The sequence below is a fragment of the Dermochelys coriacea genome, chromosome 2 (genome assembly GCF_009764565.3).
Source record: "Dermochelys coriacea isolate rDerCor1 chromosome 2, rDerCor1.pri.v4, whole genome shotgun sequence".
Taxonomy (NCBI): Eukaryota; Metazoa; Chordata; order Testudines; family Dermochelyidae; genus Dermochelys; species Dermochelys coriacea.
This window is the reverse complement of record NC_050069.1, coordinates 26,049,018-26,072,657: the sequence shown is the minus strand read 5'-3', so window position 1 is coordinate 26,072,657 and position 23,640 is coordinate 26,049,018. Positions and strand designations below refer to the sequence as shown.

Below are 23,640 nucleotides of genomic sequence, written 5' to 3'. Positions count from 1 at the left end.
ATGAATGTAGGTGCTAATTATAGGCACCAGTATTTGAAAGATGTGGATCTTAACCTCTGTCTCAAGGCTTGTCTACATGGCAAGTTACTGCGCTACAAGCCAGGGCGTGAATCTACAGCACACCGGTTTCCCACACAATACCTTGCCATGTGGACACAGCTACAAGTGCTGTGATAGTTTCAGAGTGTGTTTTAATGTACTGCGACTTCAAAGCATAGTACTCTATCCACATTCAGGGACATTCACTGCACTGTAGCAGTGTTCACACAGGACATTACACAAGCCTGGTTATGAATCTACAGCACACCAGCTTGCCACTCAGTACAGTAACTCCTCACTTAAAGTCGTGCTGGTTAACGTTGTTTCGTTGTTAAGTTGCTGATCAATTAGGGAACATGCTCGTTTAAAGTTGTGCAATGCTCCCTTATAACGTCGTTTGGCAGCTGCCTGCTTTGTCCACTGCTTGCAGGAAGAGCAGCCCGTTGGAGCTAGCTGGTGGGAGCTTGGAACCAGGGTGGACCGACAGCCCCCCATCAGCTCCCCGTATGGCAGCCGCCTAGCAGACTATCAATTGCCAGGCAGTTCAGCTGTCCCTCCCCCCACTGCCATGTGCTGCTCCTGTCCTCTGCCTTGGAGCTGCTCCCGGAAGCCTCCCGCTTGCTGTGCAGGGTGTGGGAGGACAGGAAAGAAGGGGGCTAATGTCAGGGTGTCCCCCTCCTCCCTGCTCCTGCACCCTGCTTACCCCAATTCCATAGAGGAGGGGGAGGACACGACAGGGCTCAGGATGGAGGGAGCTTCCTGGCAGCAGCTGCTGTCTCAACTTGCTGATCTACTTAAAAAGGCAGTGTACTTAGAGGGGGAGTCACCATACTTAAAGGGGCAATGCGCATCTCTCTCTCTCATACACACAATTTGTGTCTCTGTCTGCCATGCTGTCTCCTCTCCCTCCATTCGTGCTGCCTTGTAGAGTGTGAGGCTATATTAACAACAATGGGTTAACCCTTGAGGGCTCAGCTGATTGCTAGTTCATCATTTAGCAGTAAGACATTCCCTGGGAAATATCCCACCCTCTGACTTCATTGCTGTGTACCAGTATTAAATTGTTTGTTTAAAACTTATACTCTGTGTGTGTGTGTGTGTGTGTATAGTCTTTTGTCTGGTGAAAAAAAATTCCCTGGAACCTAACCCCCCCTCCTGTTTCATTAATTCTTATGGGGGAAACTGGATTTGCTTAACATCGTTTCGCTTAAAGTCACATTTTTCAGGAACATAACTACAACGATAAGCGAGGAGTTACTGTAGCTTGCAGGGTAGACAAGCCCTCAATTTCTTCGTCAGTGAAATGAGATATGTAGCGTACCTTACAGAGCTTTTGTTTTGTCAGTATTTACAAATTTACACCTTTACTTTAAGAATTGTGGATAAAGACTCTCTGGAAGTCTAAATTAGTATTATTCCATTTTCAGCTGTCTGAGCAGACAGACAGCTGCTCTTGGGTTTGAGAAATGGTGAACTAAATATTCTTCATAGCTAGGATTCACAATCTCTGTGAGGATGAGGAAGTGAAGAAAAAAAATAACCAACCAACAGAACAGCTCTGGAAAGATGCATCAGATCTGCAAATCATGTATTAATCTCTAGTTAAAATTACCCATCTTATAATGACAGCAGGATTTCTAAAATAACCTAGACCTATGGCATGCAACTGTCATGGGTATGAATTCATGTCATGGGTACATGCAGCCTCTCCACTGAATAGAATTACTACTACTACAAACATAGTATTCTTCCAGGAAGAGGACATGGTGGGCGATGTAATCTCTTTTACTGGACTAACTTCTGCTGCTGACAGAGACAAGCTTTTGATCTTGCACAGAGGTCTTCTTCAGGTTTGGTCAGGAAGATGGTGAGTTAGTAGCAATCCTATTCACTGCAGAGGCTGAATCATGACCAAAGAGAAATATAAATGAGAAAGCATCAAAATTGCTACAGTAGATTAAAACAACGACTCTAGTTTAAAGTCACAGCAATTTCTTCCAAATGTTCTCCTGGCAACTTCAGTATTCTATTTTTAACAAACAAACAAACAAACAAACTAAAAAAAAATTGAAAAAAAACTCAAACCCTAGAGGGTTGCAAAGCCATGGCTGCCTACACATGATAGACCAGACAGGCACGCCAAGAAAAGGGTGTCATATTAGAGATCCAAAATAGCAGAGAGAGAGGTCAAATTTAGGAGATGGGATAAAGTGGGGGACTAGTAACAGGATACAGTAACAACTTATTGGCATTTTTTCACATTCCTTGGTGCATGAAAGTCTGTTGGTGATATCAGTGCTGCTCTAAAATGAAGATCAAGTTTAATTTCATTGTAAATTGTTATTTTAGAAAATGTACCAGTTTATTATATTACTGTTAACTAGGAATCTATTAAAATGTTTAAATGATATTACATTAAAATGTTTAAATACATTAAAATGTTTAAATGATATTACATTATGATGAACAGATAGAAAGGCAAGTTGGTAACAAGTTATTGCTGACATTCCACACTTAACTTCCTGTCCATTTATATAAACAAAAAAGGCATAATAATATAAGGTAAATAAAAAGGTTTTAGTCTCACATTTCAATTTGCTGACCGTAAACATAACAATTTTTGCTTTTCCTCCAGCCCCCATTAATTACTTCGGTTTAATTTTCAAAAAACTCTTTCAGGAAATTCTACCCAAAGTAATACACATGCATTACTCATCAGTGACTGGAAATCTTATAATTTGTTTTACATGAATATACACACACACACACACACACACACATACATGCACCTTAATGAACTTTTAGAATATGTAACTCAGTTCTAACTGTATCAGAGATTACCTGGACATTAATGCCACTATACTTGCTAAGATATTCTGGAAAAGTAACTGTATATGAATATGTAATAGTCCATTTTTATAACAACCAAGTACTATTTAAATATTTATTACACAGTAGAAGTCTATACACATTTTAAAAATTGATTTAATGCAATTTGAACTTCCAAACAGCTAAATAGATTAAACAACAACATTTTAAAAAGTTTGTTCCAGTGCTGAGACCACCACAGGTACACTTAGAGCAATTTTTCAAAGATCAATCTATCTATCTATCTATCTATCTATCTATCATTGAAAAATTGCTCTAAGTATGCCTGTCAGGGTCTCAGCACTGGAACAAACTTTTTAACCAACCACTAAAAGCAGGGGCTTAGAAGACACCTGCTGCCACAGCAATAACATTTCCTGCAATGACATGAAGGACACTACTACTAATTCGCCATATGTTTGTGTATACAAAGCAAAACCGAGCAGTTTAGAAAGTCAAAAGAAACATCATCTGTTTGTGCTTTAAAATACATTCTGTGGTCACACCGTTTTTCCTAAAGCAAGAATGTTCTCCCAAGACCTGGAGATAGGGATCAGCACTCGTGCAATAATAACCAGCAGTGACTCGGGAGATTAGACAAACATGGAGTTTTAATAAGTCATAAAAGAAATATCCCAAGCTAAAAATCCATTGCCAGCTAATATATTTTATGCTAATGTAAGAGTGATGTGAGCCTGAGAAGACGGGGGGGGGGGAGAGTAGCACAGGAAAGAACATGAATGCAAAGCAAAGGATGCCAATACCTTATGTGATAAAAGTATCTGCTTTTCTCCTGACACTGGAAGCTCCCGTCCCAGTTTAAATCTTACCACAAAAGCCTGTAGCTCACGAAAGCTTATGCTCTAATAAATTTGTTAGTCTCTAAGGAAGTGAGCTGTAGCCCACGGAAGCTTATGCTCTAAGAAATGTGTTCGTCTCTAAGGTGCCACAAGTCCCCCTTTTCTTTTTGGGGATGAAACTGAGCACGTTAAGCAGAAGAAAAGGAGGACTTGTGGCACCTTAGAGACGAACGCATTTCTTAGAGCATAAGCTTCCGTGGGCTACAGCTCGCTTCATCGGATGCATTTGGTGGAAAATACAGAGGGGAGATTGATATACCCACACACACAGAGAGAGAACATGAAACAATGGGGTTTTCTCATACACAGTTTTCCACCGAAGGCATCCGAGGAAGCGAGCTGTAGCTCACTTCAAGCTTATGCTCGAAGAAATGCGTTCGTCCCTAAGGTGCCACAAGTCCCCCTTTTCTTTTTGCGACGACAGACTAACCCGGCGGCTGCTCCGAAACCAGAAGGAAGAGCAAACGAAAAAACCGAGGGGGAGAGTGGCTCGGCAGCCTGACCTCCCAGGGCCGCCCCAGCCATCCGAAGGCTCCGATCTACCCCTGCGAAGGGACTTACCACAAGCGTGCAGCCCAAGACCTTGTTCATTGTGGTCGGCGGGAGAAACCTCAGGGAGCTGGGGACGCTAGACGGGGAGGGAGTGGAAGCTCCGGGCTCCTCGCCGCCTGCCGCTGACATCCCCCCTACATGAAAGGCACGTTATATTTATATACAGCCCCCGCTGCAACAGGAAGCATTAGCTCAGCTTTGATCACTCATCCCCTGTCCAGCACCAAACGTGTCTCCCCCCCCCCCATCCCCTCCAGGAACTGTAAAACTTGATGACTTCATGGAACCCTTTCGGCGCTCACCACAGGCTGGGGGGACGCAGGAGGGAGTGTCAGGGGCTGGCCCCTGGCGGGCGGCCGGCCCTGCCCTCGCTCTAGGGAATCAGTGACCTTCAGGCCGGGCCCGAGCCAGTCATCGGCGGCCCTGGGCTAATAGGAGGCGGGTTCAAAAACAGCTCCTCCGTCCCGCCTGCGGTGCGGAGCCCTCTAGCGCTTTGCCTCCGCTGCTGCACCTCCGCGGAGCCCGGGAGGGACCTGGCGGCCCAGTGATTTGCGGCAGTGCAGGGGGTGGGTAGGCAACCAGGGGACTCCGCGGCTTCCTCCCTCCCTTCCCGTGCAGGAAAGCGGCCGGCCCCCTCCTCGCTCCCCATCCACCCGGATTCGCTTGGCTGGGGGCCTCAGCGCGGGTTTTCCTGGGCCCTGAGGGTACCACAGAGCCGGATGGGCTGCCTGCAGGTGTAAAAGCCTCTCCAGTCCCTAGGGGGCGGGGGGCGGCACAGGGGGGCTTTGCAGAAAGCCTGGGGGAGTGCAGGAGTGGAGGAATTATTCCCTAGCTGTACAGGGCTTGGAACCTGCAGGAGTTCCCAGCATAATGATCATTCTTTCTACAGGTGATTCTAGCCAGAAAGGACGCAGACATTCATAATCTGAAAAAACAAAGGTTTCAGAGCAGCAGCCGTGTTAGTCTGTATTCGCAAAAAGAAAAGGAGGACTTGTGGCACCTTAGAGACTAACACATTTATTAGAGCATAAGCTTTCGTGAGCTACAGCTCACTTCATCGGATGCGCTCACGAAAGCTTATGCTCTAATAAATGTGTTAGTTTCTAAGGTGCCACAAGTCCTCCTTTTCTTTTTTTGAAAAAACAAAGGCTCCGGCTGTGGAACCCTTACATTGGCAAGCACTTGCTCCCAGGAGTAGCCCCATTGATGTCACTGGAGGTCAGCACTCATTCATAGTGAGCCTGGGTCTTTTCTTCACTACATTTGACTGAAATCAAAATGGATGGCATGGTATGTGCAATGTGTTGTTTTTGTTTTCCTGTAGGCACCACAGGCCCCATCCTGCCTTCCTTGGGTGCCCCAAACTTTTGGAGAACTCCCAGGAGCTCCCATGGCTCAGCACTTTTGGAAACCAGGGCAGTTTTGCATGTACAAAGAATGCAGGATCAGAGCCAATTGGAACTAAGAAGGTTTCCCTGAGAAAAAAAAAAAAAAAAGGCAGCAGGAAGTATATGTCTTTCCTGAAACCTGTAGATATTGTGAAAGGGGAAAAGAGTGGGGCTAAATTCTTACACCAGGGAGGAGAAATCGGCATCGGTCAAGAAATCTTTGACCTCCTTAGTTTCAAGTTTCCCCACTTAAATTGGAGATTGTGGTGAAGATTAATTATTTAATGTTTGTGAAACTTATTGAGATGAAATCTTAGTCTTAAAGGTGCTAGAGAGATGCAAAATACTCTTATTCTTCACTCATACTGATTACTGAAGCGCCAACCTTGTCACTTTCCTTAGAGCCTGTTTAACATGAATGGGAGTTTTGCCATTGACTTAGGGGGGAAAGGTTCAGCTCCCTAGATTCTAAATCTTTGGTATGCCCTCTGCCCCCCTCTAGCAGGATCACTTTTTCAGAAGGGTTCCAGTTTTCTCATTCTGTCCCTACATGAAATACACAAAGTCCAAAAATATTTCGGCAAGGACTAAAATCTAATAGCTTTCAAATGCCGGGAGTAGACAGTGGGCCTAAATCAAACCCATTATCCACATCCCAAACTTTGAGGGCGCCTGAGGTAGAGTCCACACCTAGGTGTGGATTGACATTTCACATCTCTCTCTTTGTAATGGACCAAAACTTCATATATGGATGCTCCAACTTAGGAGTGTTTGAAATAAAGATACCAATTTGGCTCTGAATTTTGCAGCTTTGCCCTATTGCTAGTTGACCCACAAAATTGTGGGGGGTTGGCAAGAACCCGGGGAGGTGAAAGCTTGCACACTGTGTGACAAAAACTCCTAAGCAGGAGAGGCATTTACGCTAAGTAATATAAAAGAAGTGACCACTTTAACAGAGCAAAGAAAAAGGAGGAGGAGTACTTGTGGCACCTTAGAGACTAACAAATTTATTTGAGCATAAGCTTTCGTGGGCTAAAGCCCGCTTCATCAGATGCATGCAGTGGAAAATACAGTCGGAAGATATATATATATATCTTTAGCCCACGAAAGCTTATGCTCAAATAAATTTGTTAGTCTCTGAGGAGCCACAAGCACTCCTCGTTCTTTTTGCTGATATGGACTACCACGGCTACCACTCTGAAACCTGTCATCAGAGCAAAGAAAATGTATCTGGATCCTTCTGCACACATACAGGAACCATTTCCTAGCAAGCATTGTGCCATGATGTTATTAAATTAGAAATCAATATACTCAATTACCCCCTTCAACACCTGATATATGGTGTAAAAATCTGAGGAACTTGAACAAACGATGGTTTGTTTGTAAGTAACTGTGGGGAAACTGGAAAAAGGGGAACAGAAACAATGGCACTGAGAAGAGAGGGAAGGCTTAGTTATGTAAGAACTAATTGATGATTTATGCACCTGGAAGGTGTGTTGCAACGATTCCTGTAATATTTTACTTTTAGTGGGTTTCTATTCCCTTAACACATGTATTATCATATACTTAGATCTATATTTTAACCTACATGTTGACAAGGCACTCTGGAGCAGAGCCACAGTTGATGAAAGTGGGCCTAAGTGACTGCAGAAGAGCTACACACTGATTCACACTAGCTGAGGATCTGCCCCTAAATTTCTTCTGAAAAATAATATTTTTTTAAATGGGCTATATTCAGCCATATGGGCCAGCTGTGCCAGAGAGGGGCTTCACAGGGAAGCCAATTTTAAGCCATAATTTCATAGCAGCCTCTCCAGCACCAGCTGCCTAAGACAAGAACTATGGGTCTGTCTACAGTGTAATCAGGAGGTGTGGTTGCAGCTTATGAAGGCATACCCAAGCAAGCTTTGATCTAATGGTGGTTGGTTTGTCTGTGATAGTGGAGAAGCTGGAAAAGGGTAACAGAAACTCTAGCACTGAGAGGAGGACAGGACGCTGTGTACATGCTTGAGCAGCCAGCCTCTGTTACCACCCATGCTACTACAGCTACACCGCTATTGTTACTCGAGCTAACTTTGATCTAGCTAGAGAAAAGCTATTTTGGATATGTCTACCTGTGCTGCAGTCACACCTCTTTATTGCAGTGGAAGCATGCCTTAAATCTGAACTGCTCCCGGTCCCAACCAGCCTCCTTTTAGCCCTTCCTGGGTCAGTCCTGCCTGCTTTGGGGATTTTTTCATTTAGTTCTGAGCACCCCAGAGAAGCAAAGGCTGCAGGAGGCTTACACTGCTGAGTCCCCTCTCCTGGTAGTGGACAGGAACCCATGATGTGAGTTCACCTTATGTCTTGAAGGTGGATGAAGTTTACTGCTCCCAACTGAGAAATGCAAAGCACCAAACTCATATTTAGCTCCAGCCTATGAGATACTTACTGTTAGTATGTGAGTAACAGAACAGTGTAACTTGATTTCAGTGTAATGTTTTTTCTGCTTTATGGACCTGAATGAAAACTCACTGAAGTCAGTGGGAATTTGGGGAAGTTCTATGGCCTGTGCTATAGAGGAGGTCTGATTAAATGGTCACAGTGGTCCCTTCTGGCCTTAGAAGCAATGAATCTGTGAGTCATTTCACTTACTTCAGTGAGTATCTTCCCATCTCTAACTGTCTGCCATGAATACTCAGTCTTTATGGCCCAGGTCCTCAAAAGTAATTAGGTTCCCCATTTCTATTGACTTCAGCAGAAATGAAATCAATGGGAGGTAGACAACTACATCCCTTTGAGGGTCTGGGCCCATCCCTATACAGAAATGACAAAGCCCATAGGAGCTAATGCAAATGTTTATGTATTATTATAGCTTAGAATACATACAGTTTATTGTTCAGCACCTATCAGGGTTTTTCTAGGGATGAAAGTCTCTTATGCCATGTAACACACTAGCACAAAGTTTAAAAAAAATTTTTTTAAAACTGTTTAGCTTAAAGTGTGGTTATGGTCTGAAAAGTGACCATATAAAAATGGCATCTTTTCCCTCGAAAGTTCTGCTCCCTCTGTGTTTTCAGAGTCAGACCTGCTGACTTTAGTGAAAAATGTTTTTACTATGTTTTTACTTCCATTAGCATTGAAAACCTAACACAGTTTTGAGTGATGGAGCTGGATTCTCTTTGAGGTCTCTGATCCTCCCCAGAATTAATTAAAAAGAAAAGGAGTACTTGTGGCACCTTAGAGACTAACAAATTTATTAGAGCATAAGCTTTCGTGAGCTACAGCTCACTTCATCGGATGCATTTGGCCAAATGCATCCGATGAAGTGAGCTGTAGCTCACGAAAGCTTATGCTCTAATAAATTTGTTAGTCTCTAAGGTGCCACAAGTACTCCTTTTCTTTTTGCGAATACAGACTAACACGGCTGCTACTCTGAAACCTGTCAGAATTAATTAAGTTGCACATGCTGGGCCAAAGTCTGCCTAATTTAGTGGGGACAGTGGGTTTGGCCAATGGCAAAGCAAGGCAGCATTTTGCTGACAGAATCTCTTACAGGCGGTGGTGCACGAACCAGAAAGCTTTAACTTTTGGATGAGACCGTGGCTGGTAAGGGGAAAAAAATCTTTATACCTGAGCATATTTGATCTAGAAAGAATGGACCAACAATAAATACAGAATCCCACAATGCCATTTTTAGAGTCGCTTTTCAGAGCAGAACTACAAGGTCTAAACTTCAGTTAGAATGTTTTCACAACTGCCTTAGCACATTCCCACTTTGCCTTTGGGAATTAATTAAGATGTGCTTTGCAATGCATGCAATCATATTACAATGTAGCAAACCCTGTAATAAAGACTTGTCCACATGACAACCAAACTGCTTTCAGCATTGTTTTACAAGTATCATGTTTGTGACCACATCCCATAGGAGGGTGTTTGAACACAGTTTTTAAATTATTTTTTAAAGTTAATTGCTTTTACTTTACTTTCCTTAAAACAGTTTAAAAGTTGTAGGATGAAAAGAAGCTTACACATTAGGATTTCCTCTTTCCAGAAATAAGTTTAACATATTCAGTGTGCATAAAAGGAAACCAAATAGTTCTTACGGGAAAAATGGCTGGTTTACATTAAAAAAGTAATCAATAAACAATTATGTAGGGAGCAGAAACTATGGAAAGAGCAGGAATAAGTCATTGCAAGAGTTATATCAATACATAAAACTTCTATATTTCAGGTTAAAGAGTGAAATCTGTTTCTGTTGTATGTTTTGCTCTAGAATCGTGTGCTTCAGGTGGGATAGCAGTTTATTGGTTTAGTAGTAGTCATAGACCCAGTATCCAGTATTTGTCTTTCCATAGCTCTAATTCTCAGTATTTGTATTACCATTTTGTATGTTATGATTGTTATAAATCTATTTTTCTTCCTGTGCATCATTATAATAACTGGGTCTATAAATGGGTTTGCTCTTTAAGCCTGTCTGCTATCTGGAAAAATTCAGAAGTCTAGACCAGTGACTCGGTGCTAGTAGGTGAATGTTGTGACCTTGAGTCATCTCAGGATCTCAATGAGATATTTGTTGAGTTCAATCAATGAACAGTGGGAAAATTCTGGCTTCAAGCACAGGACTTGCTGTGCACCAGAGATTACATTTAAAAGACACCAAGAGCTTCACCAGTAATAGATTTATTTCCAGTTAAGGAGGGAGGATCTCAAATGGATACATTGTGGAAAGCAGTCATAATAGTAGCTACAAAAAGAGAGCAATCTGGCATTCTACCAAGCCATTAGGCTAATCCCTTAAAAATGAACAATTTTGCTAAAGTTATAATAGCTGGTGATCTGAAATGTCCCAGAAGAACTTTCAAAATGGATCATTGGAGAAATGGCATGCTGTTCATTTGGTAGAAAATGTAGTCGGGCAGGGAACACAGATAAATATGGTTCAGATTCTGTCAGTGAAGTAGGACAATTACTCCAGCTGTAAAATTTAGTGCATCGATATCATGCCACTGTAGTGACTGTACCCCAGTATAACTCAGGACAGCAGGTCGAACGGAGAGGTTTTGATTCAGACATCTACTGAGGGAACAGAAGAGGAGTTTTTAAAATCATTAATATCATTAATGTAATCAAAGTTATGCTGTAAAACAGAGAACTGGCTGTTCATATATACTGCCTAAGTGGATGTATTGGTTTTAGCTCTGTAGTTTGCTGCTCCTTTGTAGCAGATTTGCCTCAGTTTTTCAATTGAAGCTTTACTTCGTTTCTTTTGGGAATACTAAAGACACATATGTGGAGCAAATATGCGTAAAGGAAAAACTCCTCCTCCAAACTATGCATTCAGGAAGGCAAAGATGATGCTTGCCCCATCAAGGCAGATCTTGATGTGGGATCATAGAATTTGAAGGTTGCAGTGAAGGAAATGAAGGACACAGTCACAAAAAAGTAGACTTGGTGCATAAAATGTTAGATAACAACACATTGTCAGCCGTAGACAGTGAAATACAGACATTCTTAAAAGTTTCAGAATGCAGAAAGTCATGTAGTCCATTCTATTTAGGTTCTTACATGGCATCATCACTGCAGTATTTGATTACATTAGATTTAGAGGACACTCTGGCTACAGTGACAACTTTAACAGCTTTAATTAGAATTTTTTAAAAAAATCACTTGAAGAGAGAGTGCAAGAACTAGAAAATAGGGCAAAGGTAAGAATCTAAGAATACTGAGTATTCTGAAAAAAGAAAAGGAGTACTTGTGGCACCTTAGAGACTAACAAATTTATTTGAGCATAAGCTTTCCTGAGCTGCAGCTCACTTCATCAGATGCATCCGATGAAGTGAGCTGTAGCTCACGAAAGCTTATGCTCAAATAAATTTATTAGTCTCTAAGGTGCCACAAGTACTCCTTTTCTTTTTGCGGATACAGACTAACACAGCTACTACTCTGAAACCTGAGTATTCTAAGGAACTGGATCTGAGGAAATGACTCTTTTTTTTACTCAGTGACGAGCTGATCTTTTTGGCCATGCTTTATCCCGTAAACTGATTTGTCTCGAAGTGGACAGAAGCCATCCTGCAACATGATTCAGAGAGACTGCATCCGGTCAGATAACTTTCATTTCTTGTGCAAAATCCAGTTTAGTAATAAAACCCATGTTTCTGATAAGCAGGAATTTGTCATTAATCAAATCAACATATATTCTAGTTACTGCCAATACTCTGAAAGAGGCAGTATATTTATTTTTAAATCTATCAAAAGTAAACAATACTAGAACTGAAACAACACAAATTTCTGCCAGCAAGTCTTTCCAGCTAACAGGATTTTCATTTTAGTCTTTATTAATTTGTTTGTGATGCTGTAATTCAGGGCACTGACTAAGGGTGATGGTCCTGTTAGTTCAAGATCAACTGATATAACTTTATTGTCATCTGAGTCCACTCTGTATGTTTGGGTGATAAGGAGATATTGCAAGTTTTCTCCCTCTCCCCCGGATTTCAACAGGCAGGATGGCATGCTTCATTAAAATCATTGACTCCAAGGTTTTGCATAGAAGTCTGAGAACTCAGGCTTCAGTGTCAGCCATGTATTCACCGTCATGTCTGGGTCTGGTTTGAATACCCCTGTTGGGTGAGCCAATGGGGTTACCAACTTTGGTTGGATGAATTCCATCACATTACATTATCTTTAATTAAAGATAAATCTTTAATTCCTGGAGACTCAAGGACAACTCTGGTGGGTTGGCAGCCCTATGAGCCAACAATCCACTCAGACATCTCAATGGAGGGACTATCCCATTCAGCTCTAGAACTGGTTTTTGTTGTGTTTTTTAAAAAAAATTTTGATGGCCTTGTGGAGTATTGTGGTCTCCTATCAGTGTTGAGGAATGTCTGATCTTCGCTGCCAGCCAGGAAGATAATCAATTAGACACCAGTATTAGCAGTTATTAGAAGGGGCTGCATTTTGGTTCTTATACCAGGAGACCCTGTGGTTTAATAGTGATCTGTGAATGCTGAGGTAGTTGGGGCAGAGATTGGATAGGAGATAGGTAGAGTGTCACCTGGAGTCTGATCTCCCTTATGGGGGCTGAGACAAAGTAAATAATGTTACTGTCCAGACATTTCAAGGAACCAGCTGTAATAAAAATAATATATATGATGCCAAGGATCTCAAATAGGCTTCACATCATTCCTGTGAAGAAGGTAACATCATCTCTCCAGTGACTCCAGACACCACATAGCATCTCCTTTGTCTCCCACCCCAAAAATCCATTCCACACAGGCCTACTACGTTCCTCTACCTTGCCCATTGATCTGCAGGGTATTTAATGTATGTTCAAAAAGTGGATCTGCTTGATTGCATTCCCCTCTCCCAAGCTGCACATGTAGTTTTAGTTGCCAGCTCTTTTGGACTGTTCGTTAAAATGATTCACTCCAGGGTTTTACATGGACGTCTGAGAACGTCTTCCTCTGTGTTTGTGCAGCTCCTAGCACACAGGGCTTTCCATAATGACAGAGGCACAATACAAGTAAGTAAATAAATAATTAACAGGTGATCACAAATGTGCTTGCACATGCTGGACCAAATTCTGCCTACAGTGTCACCTTTCATTTTCTGTTGACTTCAGTGGGATTGCCATGGTGTAAGCCAAGACAGAATGTGGATCTTGAACACAAAATGAAGATGTGCCACATGAGACGAAGGTAGCAATAGTTATTTGAAATGCAATGCTGTGTCTGCTGCAGATAGAGTACATTTTGTGTAGTCAATGCTCCAAAGATTTGTTGGCACTTTTGCCTCTGGACACACATCAGGCATAATAAAGCTTTTGTCCTTTGGTTGGCACAGAAAATTCAGAAAGCAGAAGATGCAGGGGAAAAAATGTGGAAAGCATTTCAAACTCCTCAGGAATGTTGGTCCAGAAAAAGCTGATCGATCTACATAGTAGTAATTAATTACAAAAAAGTAATTTCTTTGTTCCTGATGACTGGACACCTCCTTTTGTTCAGTCTATCAGTACCTTGCAAAGTTTTACCTCCCTGATTGTGCAAAGTGCAGTGGGGTGCATTTTACCATCCATGTCAACCAGGAATAGAGCACTGGAGTCAAGATACTTGGTCTGGCTGCTGTCATGAGTGAGCAAAATAACTCTGCATCTCTGCAGTTTCTTGCAGACTACCACACACTCATTGAGTCCCATGGATCAGGCCCTCAGAGAAGGTCATCAATCACTATTGGCCAAATTAGGGAAGCAGCACACAATCCAAGTTGGGGTGCTGTGCAGTAGATTCCTCCAGGGGAACAACAAGTTAAAAGATTCTCCCTCCAGTCTGCAAAGAAGAAACAGATTTTCTTGGCAGCTGCAAAGGGGAGATTTGCTGGTGAACACATGGATCTGAAGGTGAGCCTGTGATGATTTGAGTAATCTATGCACAATGTATGAATTCTCTTGGATTACTAATTCTTTGTCTAGATCAGTGGTTCCCAAACTTGTTCCGCTGCTTGTGCAGGGAAAGCCCGTGGTGGGCCACAGCAGTTTGTTTACCTGCCGCATCCGCAGGTTTGGCTGATCGCAGCTCCCAGTGGCCGTGGTTCCCTGCTCCAGGCCAATGGGAGCTGCTGGAAGTGGTGTGGGCTAAGGGACATACTGGCTGCCGCTTCCAGCAACTCCCGTTGGCCTGGAGCAGTAAACCGCAGCCACTGGGAGCCGTGATCGGCTGAACCTGCGGACGCGGCAGGTAAACAAACTGGCCTGGCCCGCCAGGGGCTTTTCCTGCACAAGCGGTGGAACAAGTTTGGGAACCGCTGTTCTAGATCTATATCAAACTCCATTTTGATTGTAAGGCTCTGTTGTCTTTTTACCTTTGTTTTGGGATGAAATCCCAAGGGGCAGTGGCACAGGGCTCATACTGAATGATTGACCTTGTTAGTCTTCTTGTCAAATGGAAGCACCCTTGGACAACAAAGGTGGACAAACCAAGAAAACTGGTCCTGGCAGGTGGGCTAGTAACCAGGCAGTGGACCAGCTAGTGAGGGACTTTAAATACCTGACGAAGCTGGTCTGGGAACGGGGAGTGGGGCGGGGGTGTCACATGACACAGGGGGCTGAGATTTTATAAAAAGGGGATTCTCTCACCAGCCATGTTACAGGGAGGGAGAAGTGGCCAGAAGCACAAAGCAAGACCTAAGGTTTCTGATCTAAGCCCAAACAATGCCCCAGAGTGGTGAGGAAACTGAGGCAGGGAATCATGTACTGGTGTTTTATTATTTTGTCTGGATCCGTATCTCTGTTGTGCTGTCTCATTACAGAGTAAATTGTTTCAGCATTCCTTTTGCAAAGCCCATGTGTTATGTGTTTCAACTCTCGTGTCCCTGGAGAGGTAATCTGTAAAGCAGAGTGTGCTTAAGGTTAAAGCTCTAGGAAAGGGGGCACATAAGCAACTGGGGTGTCACGGGGGTCAACACTGGTCATGGTGACCTATGGCAGCTGCACTGTGAGGTCTCACCTCTGTGAAGAAGTAACAGACAAAGTCTGTGCCCAGGAACCATACCACAGAGTGGGCCCTGCAGAAAGTGACAGTGCTGGAGCCTTCCCAGACCAACTGAAGCTTAAAAGCACACAGATCCAGCATGTGGGACACAAACAGCAGGGGCGGTTCAGACATCTCTGTGACAGACCCTATAAGCTTGATCTTTCCTGAAACCTTGCTCTGCATTGTCAACTCCCCCACTGCCATGAGGGTGATTTCAGCCCTGGAAGGGGAGACCCTGGCTCCTTAACCAGCTGTACTGCTGGGAGGGTGTCAGGCAGAAGTGCCTGAGGAAAGTAAGGAAAATAGTGAGGGCGCGGAGGGGAATGAATGTCTGGCATACGGAAAAGGACAAAACCGGCAGGGAAAAGCATTTTTATCTTCAAGTTTCTAAATGCAGGGTTACAAACAATAAAGAATTTATTTAAAAACAAAAAAACAACTCTCAGCTAAAGAACTCATTTTTTTTCACTTTAAATTGTTTGTACTGAATACACAAGGCAAGCTAAAGTAGGGCAATGGGGAAAAGTGGTCTGATTTGTTGCAAGAACTTTGCTCCAAAACATAAAGGCATTTCTCATGAGAAAATGGCCTTTTCTCTCTCTGCTTCCTCTTCTCATATTGCTTTAAAAAGACAAAATGAATATGAAAAATGAAGGAAATATGGAAATGTATAGGAACTACTATCCCATTTTTTGCCATGAATTCTTTTAAATAATTTTGATCTGAATCCAGAGTAGTTTGTAGAGACACAGAATAGTACGTGTGGAACACCAGGGGAGAATGCAGAATGCATGCTAATGCATCAAAACAACCTCCCTGAAGCTTTGTAAGCCTAGAAAATCCTTCTGCAGCATAACTACCAGTTCCCGTAGAGCTTGCCTATATCCTCCTGGAAAAATCCCTTCAGAATTGAATAGAAAATGATGATTTTTTTTCTAAAGGCTTTTTGAACTGTTAGAATTGAATAGAGAATGACATCCTTGCTATAAAATGGTTTAAACACAAACAACCCACTACCCAATTATCACTATTTAGTAAATTCTGTAGGTTTTTACGATAATTACTACAGAATCCTAAGGGTTTCAATCCCTATCAACTCTTATAGGGCTTTTCCACAATAGCAGAGTCAAGCTTACTTCAGGGTAGAGTTGTGGAGAATGTAAGCCAGGGTACAATTTGGCCTTTTAAATGCAAAGGATTAATTCAAAGAGCACAACTATGATTAAATGAATAAAACAGAGCAAAATGACAGGCATTTTCTCCCAAGAAAAGCTGTGGAAGCCCTGTTTCACTTGAATCATTTTACACTAGTCTGCAGGTGACCTAAAAAGTCTGTTCTCCAGTTTCTAGGGCCAAACTCTGCTCTCACTTATAACCTCTGCTAGCTTAATGAACTCATTTGGGTGCCCAGGTCAGAATCAGTGCCAAAATGATGTGTTTCTTAACAAAATCTAGTGCTGCTACTTAGGATTCCCATCCTGCCCCTCCTCCCACATATACAAGGAGTAACTATAATTTCAATCTGAACAATATTTAATTTACTCTCAGGAAAATAGCAACAAGAAAGAACGAAGGTAAAGTTTCCATGAGAGTACATAGTGCATGAATCTCTTCTCCATAGGCTGGTGCAGATCTGAAGGCAAAGCTTCTCACAAGCAGACTTAGTATTTTCAAAGCTGGCATTCACCAGAAACAAAGGCATCACAGTTCCATAGCTAAATGCAGCAAATTTACTATTTATAATCCTTACAAGCATATGGCACAGGTGGCTCTTAACCTTTCCAGATTACTGTACCCCTTTCAGGAGTCCAATTTGTCCTATGTACCCCAAGTTTCACCTCACTTAAAAACTACTTGCTTAGAAAATCAGACATAAAAATACAAAAGAGTCACAGCAAATTATTACTGAAAAATTGCTTATATGCTCATTTTTTACTATATAAATATAAAATAAATCAACTGGAATATAAATATTGTACTCACATTTCAGTGTGTCGCATGTAGAGCAGTATAAACAAGTCGTATGAAATTTTAGTTTGTAATGACTTTGTTAGTGCTTTTTATGTAGCCTATTGTAAAACTAGGCAAATATCTAGATGAGTTGATGCATCCCCTGGAAGATCTCTGTGTACTCCTGGGGTACATGTACCCGTGGTTGGCAACCACTGGAATAGGATATTTACAAATGTTTGTCACTCACAGGTCTTTTACTGTGCCAGGTTTTATGCGTGGCCCCATGCTTCCCAGGCTGAGAGTTCTGTGGATTAAGATTATCAGCCTGTGAGAAGGAGGGAGAACTTTACATTGTTCCCACGATTCCCTCTGCCTGAGTGAAAATTGGTGCTGACAGGCCCTGGTGTTTTGTGCATTAACTGTGACAACAACAAGATTTATACAAACCAAAACTACTGTTTCAATTAGAGAGTACATTTTATTTCATTGCAACGTGCTCCTTGGTGTTTTGCTCACTAAGCAGGATGACCTCCTCTCTGAATATGTCAGCCATCTGTCGAAGAAGTCAATATCCATGGGCTTCCATAGCCTGCAGAGCTCAGACGGCGGGAAACAGAGATCTTGGGCTAAGCAGGCCGATGCAGTTAAACAGAGATGTTTGGTGCTCAAAGCAAGGGTTATAAAAGCTTATAAAAACAGAAAATACATTTACAAAATTTCTAGGAAACAAATTTTCTGCATTTAACCCTTGGATTCAGGGAAGGAGGACCAGTACTGACAACCCCAACTGTTCAAAAGTCATGAGTGAAACCCTCCAAAACCTTGAAATTGGTGTAAAAATCATGAGATTTTTAAAATACGTTTTTGGTTCTTTATCTTGCATTCTGGAGTCAGAGGCATTCGGGTTCACATTTTCAGCTTTTTTCCCCCATAGCCACAGACATGCCAACTCTTGCAAATTTATTGTGAGAGACGCAATTTCTAAGTAAAATTAAGCCTGACTCATGATCTTGCAATAGAACTCTCAAATGTCAGGGTTGGGGGGTTGGTTTTTTTGTTTTTGTTTTCAGTCTCAAGATCATGAGTGAGGCTTAATTTTACTTAGAAATCACTGTCAGCCCTGGGCGGCTGGGGCTCTAGCCATCAGCCCTGGGCAGCTGCTTCCCTGCCAGCCTGGGAAGTGGGAGAGGGGACCCTACAACAGTCCCCCCAGGCCTGGGAAGGGTGAAGAACTCTAAGAGGAGCAGCAGAGGTGAGGCGGGAGGGGCTGAACTATGGCCTGTAGGCTGCAGTGGGAGGATGAAGTTAGGAGAGTGGGGGCTGGTGGGGTGGGGGCCTGTATTGATGGTGGGCTCTGAGCAGATGGGGTGAGTGCTGGGAGGGTGAACTAAGGATGGTGGGGGTCACTGGAGTAGGGGGGTTGAACTGATGGGGTAGTGATGATGTGGACTGGGAGAGTGTACTGAGCAGGGCTGAATGAAGGGGGGTTGGATGGGAACAGAACTGATGGGATAGGATTAATGGCTGGGCAGGAGATAGGCAGATGTGAGGGTGAGAGCTCTTGAAGAAGGAGCCAAAATCACCTTATCCAGTACATGTGGGAGAGTGGGCAACACTAATTGTCACATGCACATACCCTGGGGATGGGCAAGGGGAGTTCAAAAATCAAGAGATTGACCTAAAAACACAGTATCATCTTTTTAAAAAATCTCATGATTTTTGAACCAATCTCATGATTTTTGGGGGTCCGGCTCATGATTTTTGATCTCTTGAAGTTGGCAATACCATAACCATGGGGTCAGAAACTTACTTTATTTTACCAACAAAAGCTGAGCTACTAAAGTTTTCACATGACTCCCAGGCTTTAAGAAAAACATGGTATTCCATGGGTCCTGGCAAAGCTGGAGGAAGATACTTGGGGCTACACTATCAAAAAGTTCATATTTAACTTTTTGGACCACACTTTTATAATGGGTTTAATTTGTGCTTGTATAGCCATTTACTTGCCCCAATTGAGTGGCTAGGCAGGCAGTTATCTCATTTGTATGTGAAAATGCAGAATTTTCATTCTTTTTCCTGTTTCCTTTTCTCCCCTTTTACGTTCTTTCTATAATGAGCTAAATGCACAAGCTCTATGTTCCGATTAAATTCCAACTCAGGTCTCAGAACAAAGCTTAGGTGGGACGTAAGTGGTGCTTAGGTATTGTTTTTGTCTGCTATACAGGGGTTAGTTTCAGTCTCCATAAGGCCCTGATTCAGCAAAGTCTGCATGTCTAACTTTACGTAAGTGAGTAAATCCATTGACTTCAGCAGGACTATTAATGTGCTGAAGTATCTTGCTGAACTGGGGCCTTAGACCCAGATGCTGTGGCTCTCAACCTTTCCAGACTACTGTACCCCTTTCAGGAGTCTGATTTGTCTTTTATACGCCAAGTTTCACTCACTTAAAAACTACTTACTTACAAAATCAGACATAAATATACAAAAATGTCACAGAACACTATTACTGAAAAATTGCTGACTTTCTCATTTTTACCATATGATTATAAAATAAATCAGATGGAATATAAATATTGTACGTACATTTCATATTTAGCCTCCTAACTTCCATTGAAATCAATGGAAATTAGGAGTCTAAATAACATACAGAATGTGGATTCTGTGCTAAACATTATCACTCTTTTGGTTAAAAACATAGGAAACACAATTGACTAACATTATTAACACCTGATCCAAAAAATGGCAAGTCAAAGCCTTTTTAAAGGGGATGGGAGCTAAACATGAACTCATATACTTTATTTCTGCCAAAAGATGAAATACACTCACCTTAGCAACATTTACTTGCTTTTGAATATATTTGTATAGTGCAAGTTACAGGAAATTAAATAGCACTTCACATTTTTTTCTAGTGATAACACCACAATAAATTCCAAACTGGCAAACTTTCACCAAAAATTCAAATAGGAAATTAACAATTCTGCAGCAATAATGGTTTTGTAATAAATGCTAACGGACAATAAAACTGAGGGCTGGGGAAATCATGTATTTTTAATAGCTGCACATATCAAAACACATATGAAAAGTTACAAGCAAATAAAAATGAAGTGTGATTGCTAGTGGATTTGTGATAAAATTGCATTTTGCTTGTGTCCTTGCATCATCTCTTCCTGGGGCTCTGTGGTATTCTTCTAATGGATGTGGGCATTTCAGGCATTTCATTCTGCCTGAATGCTGCACATTTGAGCTGCCATTGGTCTGTTTCCCAGGACATTTTAATAGAACCACATTTTGTCCCTGTTATTGTATTTACAGTGGCATGTTGAAATGACTGAAAGACACATATAGGATTTTCCCTCCCCTGGAGATAATATAAGCAAAGAAGCAAAATACAATTTTATCACAAGCCCATGAGAGTTGGAGTTGATTCACCACTCCATAGGCAAAGAAAAGGTAGTTCAATCTCCATGACCATTCTGTCTTCTTTTTCTCTGCTGAGACTGCCAGTAAAGATGCAAGTTAACACCTGTTCACTGCCAACTGGCCTAACATATTCAAATTTGTAACAGGACATCAAACATCCACAAGACTAGTAGGTTTCAGAGCAGCAGCCGTGTTAGTCTGTATTTGCAAAAAAGAAAAGGAGTACTTGTGGCACCTTAGAGACTAACAAATTTATTTGAGCATAAGCTTTCATGAGCTACAGCTCACTTCATCGGATGCATTTTCCAATGAAGTGAGCTGTAGCTCACGAAAGCTTATGCTCAAATAAATGTGTTAGTCTCTAAGGTGCCACAAGTACTCCTTTTCTTTTTGCGAGGACTAGTAGCTTTCAGTGACTAGTGACTTGGTCTGGATGTGAATCAGCAGCTTAGAGGTGAACGGCTCTATATCCCATGTCCAGTCCCATGAGGTATTGGGCCCTCCAGTGCTCCATTTTTTTAAATTAGAATTTTGCAAAAAACATCTGGTAGGTATCATTAATATTAAATATTGTTTTAAGGACTTAATTTATTACTATAATAATATGCTGCACTGTGTTCAGAGTATCAGTTAACAGATTCATAGATTTTTAAGATTAGAAGGGACCATTAGATGATCTAATCTGACCTCCCGTATAATGCATGACAAAGAATTTCACCCAATATTGAGTCCAACTTGTGTTTGACTATAGAGTATATCATCCAGAAAGGCATCCAATCTCAATTTGAAAACATGAAGAGATGGAGAATCCATTACTTCTTTGATAGTTTGTTCAAATGGTCAGTTACCTTCAACATTAATAACAGACATATGTTTCCTAAGTACGTACAGAGATATGTATGATATTTTTATATTTTAAGTATACAGACAGTTTCTCTTGTTGTCATTCATAATGGTCTGAAGGCCTAATCTAATGCCTATTGACATCAAGGGAAAGACTCCCACTGACTTCAATGAAAATTGGATCAGGCTTCGAATAGAGCTGACATATTTTTCAAAATCGCTGTTGTTTATGTGATAAACCTTAGAGAAAAATGCCTCCATTACGTTCCTGAGAGAGTGAATGAATGACAGGTGAAATGCTGCCCTCTTATGGTTCTATAAACAAATGTGTCCTCATAACAAATTACAAAAAGTAAAAATACCTAATCTGAGTTTTGTTTTGTTTTTTAACGTAGGCTAATAGATGCTGATCCACAATACTTTGGCATATATATGGCACTGACTGCCCGTCAACAGGCTTAATTGTCATAGCAGATGGCAGCAAGGAAAGATCTCATTATTGAGCCCAAATAAACAGTTTGCTCTGGGTAATAAAACCCATCGCACAGGAAATATGTAAGGTTAACTATAGGTAGGGCCCTACCAAATTCATGGAAATTCATGAAAAATACATCACGGACTGTGAAATCTGGTCTTCCACTGTGAAGTCTGGTCTTTTGTGTGCTTTTACCCTTTACTATGCAGATTTCATGGGGGAGACACGTGTTTCTCAAATTGGGGGTCCTGACCCATAAGGGAGTTGCAGGGAGGTCACAAGATTAATTTAGGGGGATCATGGTTTTGCCACCCTTACTTCTGTGCTGCCTTCAGAGCTGAGCAGTTGGAGGGCAGCGGCTGTTGGCCTGGCACCCAGCTCTGAAGGCAGCGCCCCGCCAGCAGCAGTGCAGAAGTAAGGGTGGCAATAGCATACCATGCCACTCTTATTTCTGCACTGCTGCCTTCAGAGATGGATAGCCGGAAAGAGGTGGCTGCTGACTGAGGGCCCAGCTCTGAAGGCAGCAACATAGAAGTAAGGGTGGCAATACCACACCATGCCATCTTTACTTCTGCATTGTGCGCAGTGGCAGCTCTGCCTTCTTAGCTGGACTCCCAGCCACAGCGGCCACTCTCCACCTGCTCAGCTCTGAAGGCAGTGTCGCCGCCAGCAACAGTGCAAAAGTTAGGGTAGCAGTACTGCAACCCCCACTACAATAACCTTCCAAACTCCCACAACTCCTTTTTGAGTCAGGATCCCTACAATTACAACACCGTGAAATTTCAGATTTAAATAGCTGAAATCATGAAATTTATGATTTTTAAAATCCTATGATCATGAATTTGACCAAAATGGATCGTGAATTTGGCCTAACTAAAAGCCAATATCATTTTCAATACCTATTGCTCCCTTTTAGCCTTTCCTCTGCCCCAAGGTGTTCTTAAAAGTTCTGGCAGTTGCGGCTGCTTACCTCCGACCTGGAGCACACGTTACTTGCTAGTTTGAAATAGAGTAAATGGTGGATCCTCTGTAACTTGAAGTCTTTAAACCATGATTTGAGAACTTCAGTAATTCAGCCAGAGCTTATGGGTCTATTACAGGAGTGGGTGGGTAAGGTTCTGTGGCCTGCAATGTGCAGGAGGTCAGACTAGATGATTGTGATGGTCCCTTCTGACCTTAAACTCTATGAGTCTATGACACACAGTTTACTGGCTCTTGTGCAGACCCATTTGAGGCAAGTTTATCTGAGATCACTGCTTTTTGTCAGGTTTTATAACTCAAGGGTGGATGGAGTGTGGTTGTGTGTTGATCCTATTCATAATGGATGAAATAAACCAAGTCAAAATGGTGACTTTCTACATGGGGCTGGGCTGGGACAGAGGAGGGTTATTGAGGAGGAGGGAATTTATTCCCCTTCAGTTTAGGGATAAGCTCGGGGGCTGCAGCATAGCCCTCCCATGTCCATTACCACAGTTCACAGGACAAAAAAGCAACCTCTTCCCATCTGTGCCCCCTCTACACTGACTGGCAGCTTATCCCAGCATGCCTCTCTGTGCCAATTTATTCTCATCTACAGTTTGGCAGCTCCACCAATGTCCTATTGCTCAGTGGTATTGTAGGAGTCCCCAAGTGTGAAGAACTTGGCACAGACTCTCCACCCAGGGGTAAATTTACCCAAAGAGCAGATACTGGCTGGAAAGCTTGGCAATTTAAGATTAATTAGAGTAATT

The 23,640-nt window shown here is 42.2% G+C and overlaps 1 protein-coding gene across 3 annotated transcripts in view; it reads right to left on the bottom strand.

Moving 5' to 3' along the window:
- TNFRSF11B (TNF receptor superfamily member 11b) overlaps positions 1-23,640 on the bottom strand; it is an 85,322-nt gene that overhangs the window by 32,615 nt on the left and 29,067 nt on the right. The window contains exons 1-2 of one of the 3 annotated variants that reach the window (XM_038390604.1): positions 4,622-4,843; positions 4,329-4,453 (exon numbers count right to left, since the gene is read on the bottom strand). The exons of 1 other annotated variant lie outside the window; for it this stretch is intronic. In XM_038390604.1, the coding sequence (XP_038246532.1) occupies positions 4,329-4,448 (120 nt within the window). In that variant the 5' untranslated portion in view covers positions 4,449-4,453; positions 4,622-4,843. Of the gene's footprint in view, positions 1-4,328; positions 4,574-4,621; positions 4,844-23,640 lie in introns of those variants that run through there. One more of the 3 variants, XM_038390603.2, reaches the window with a different exon arrangement.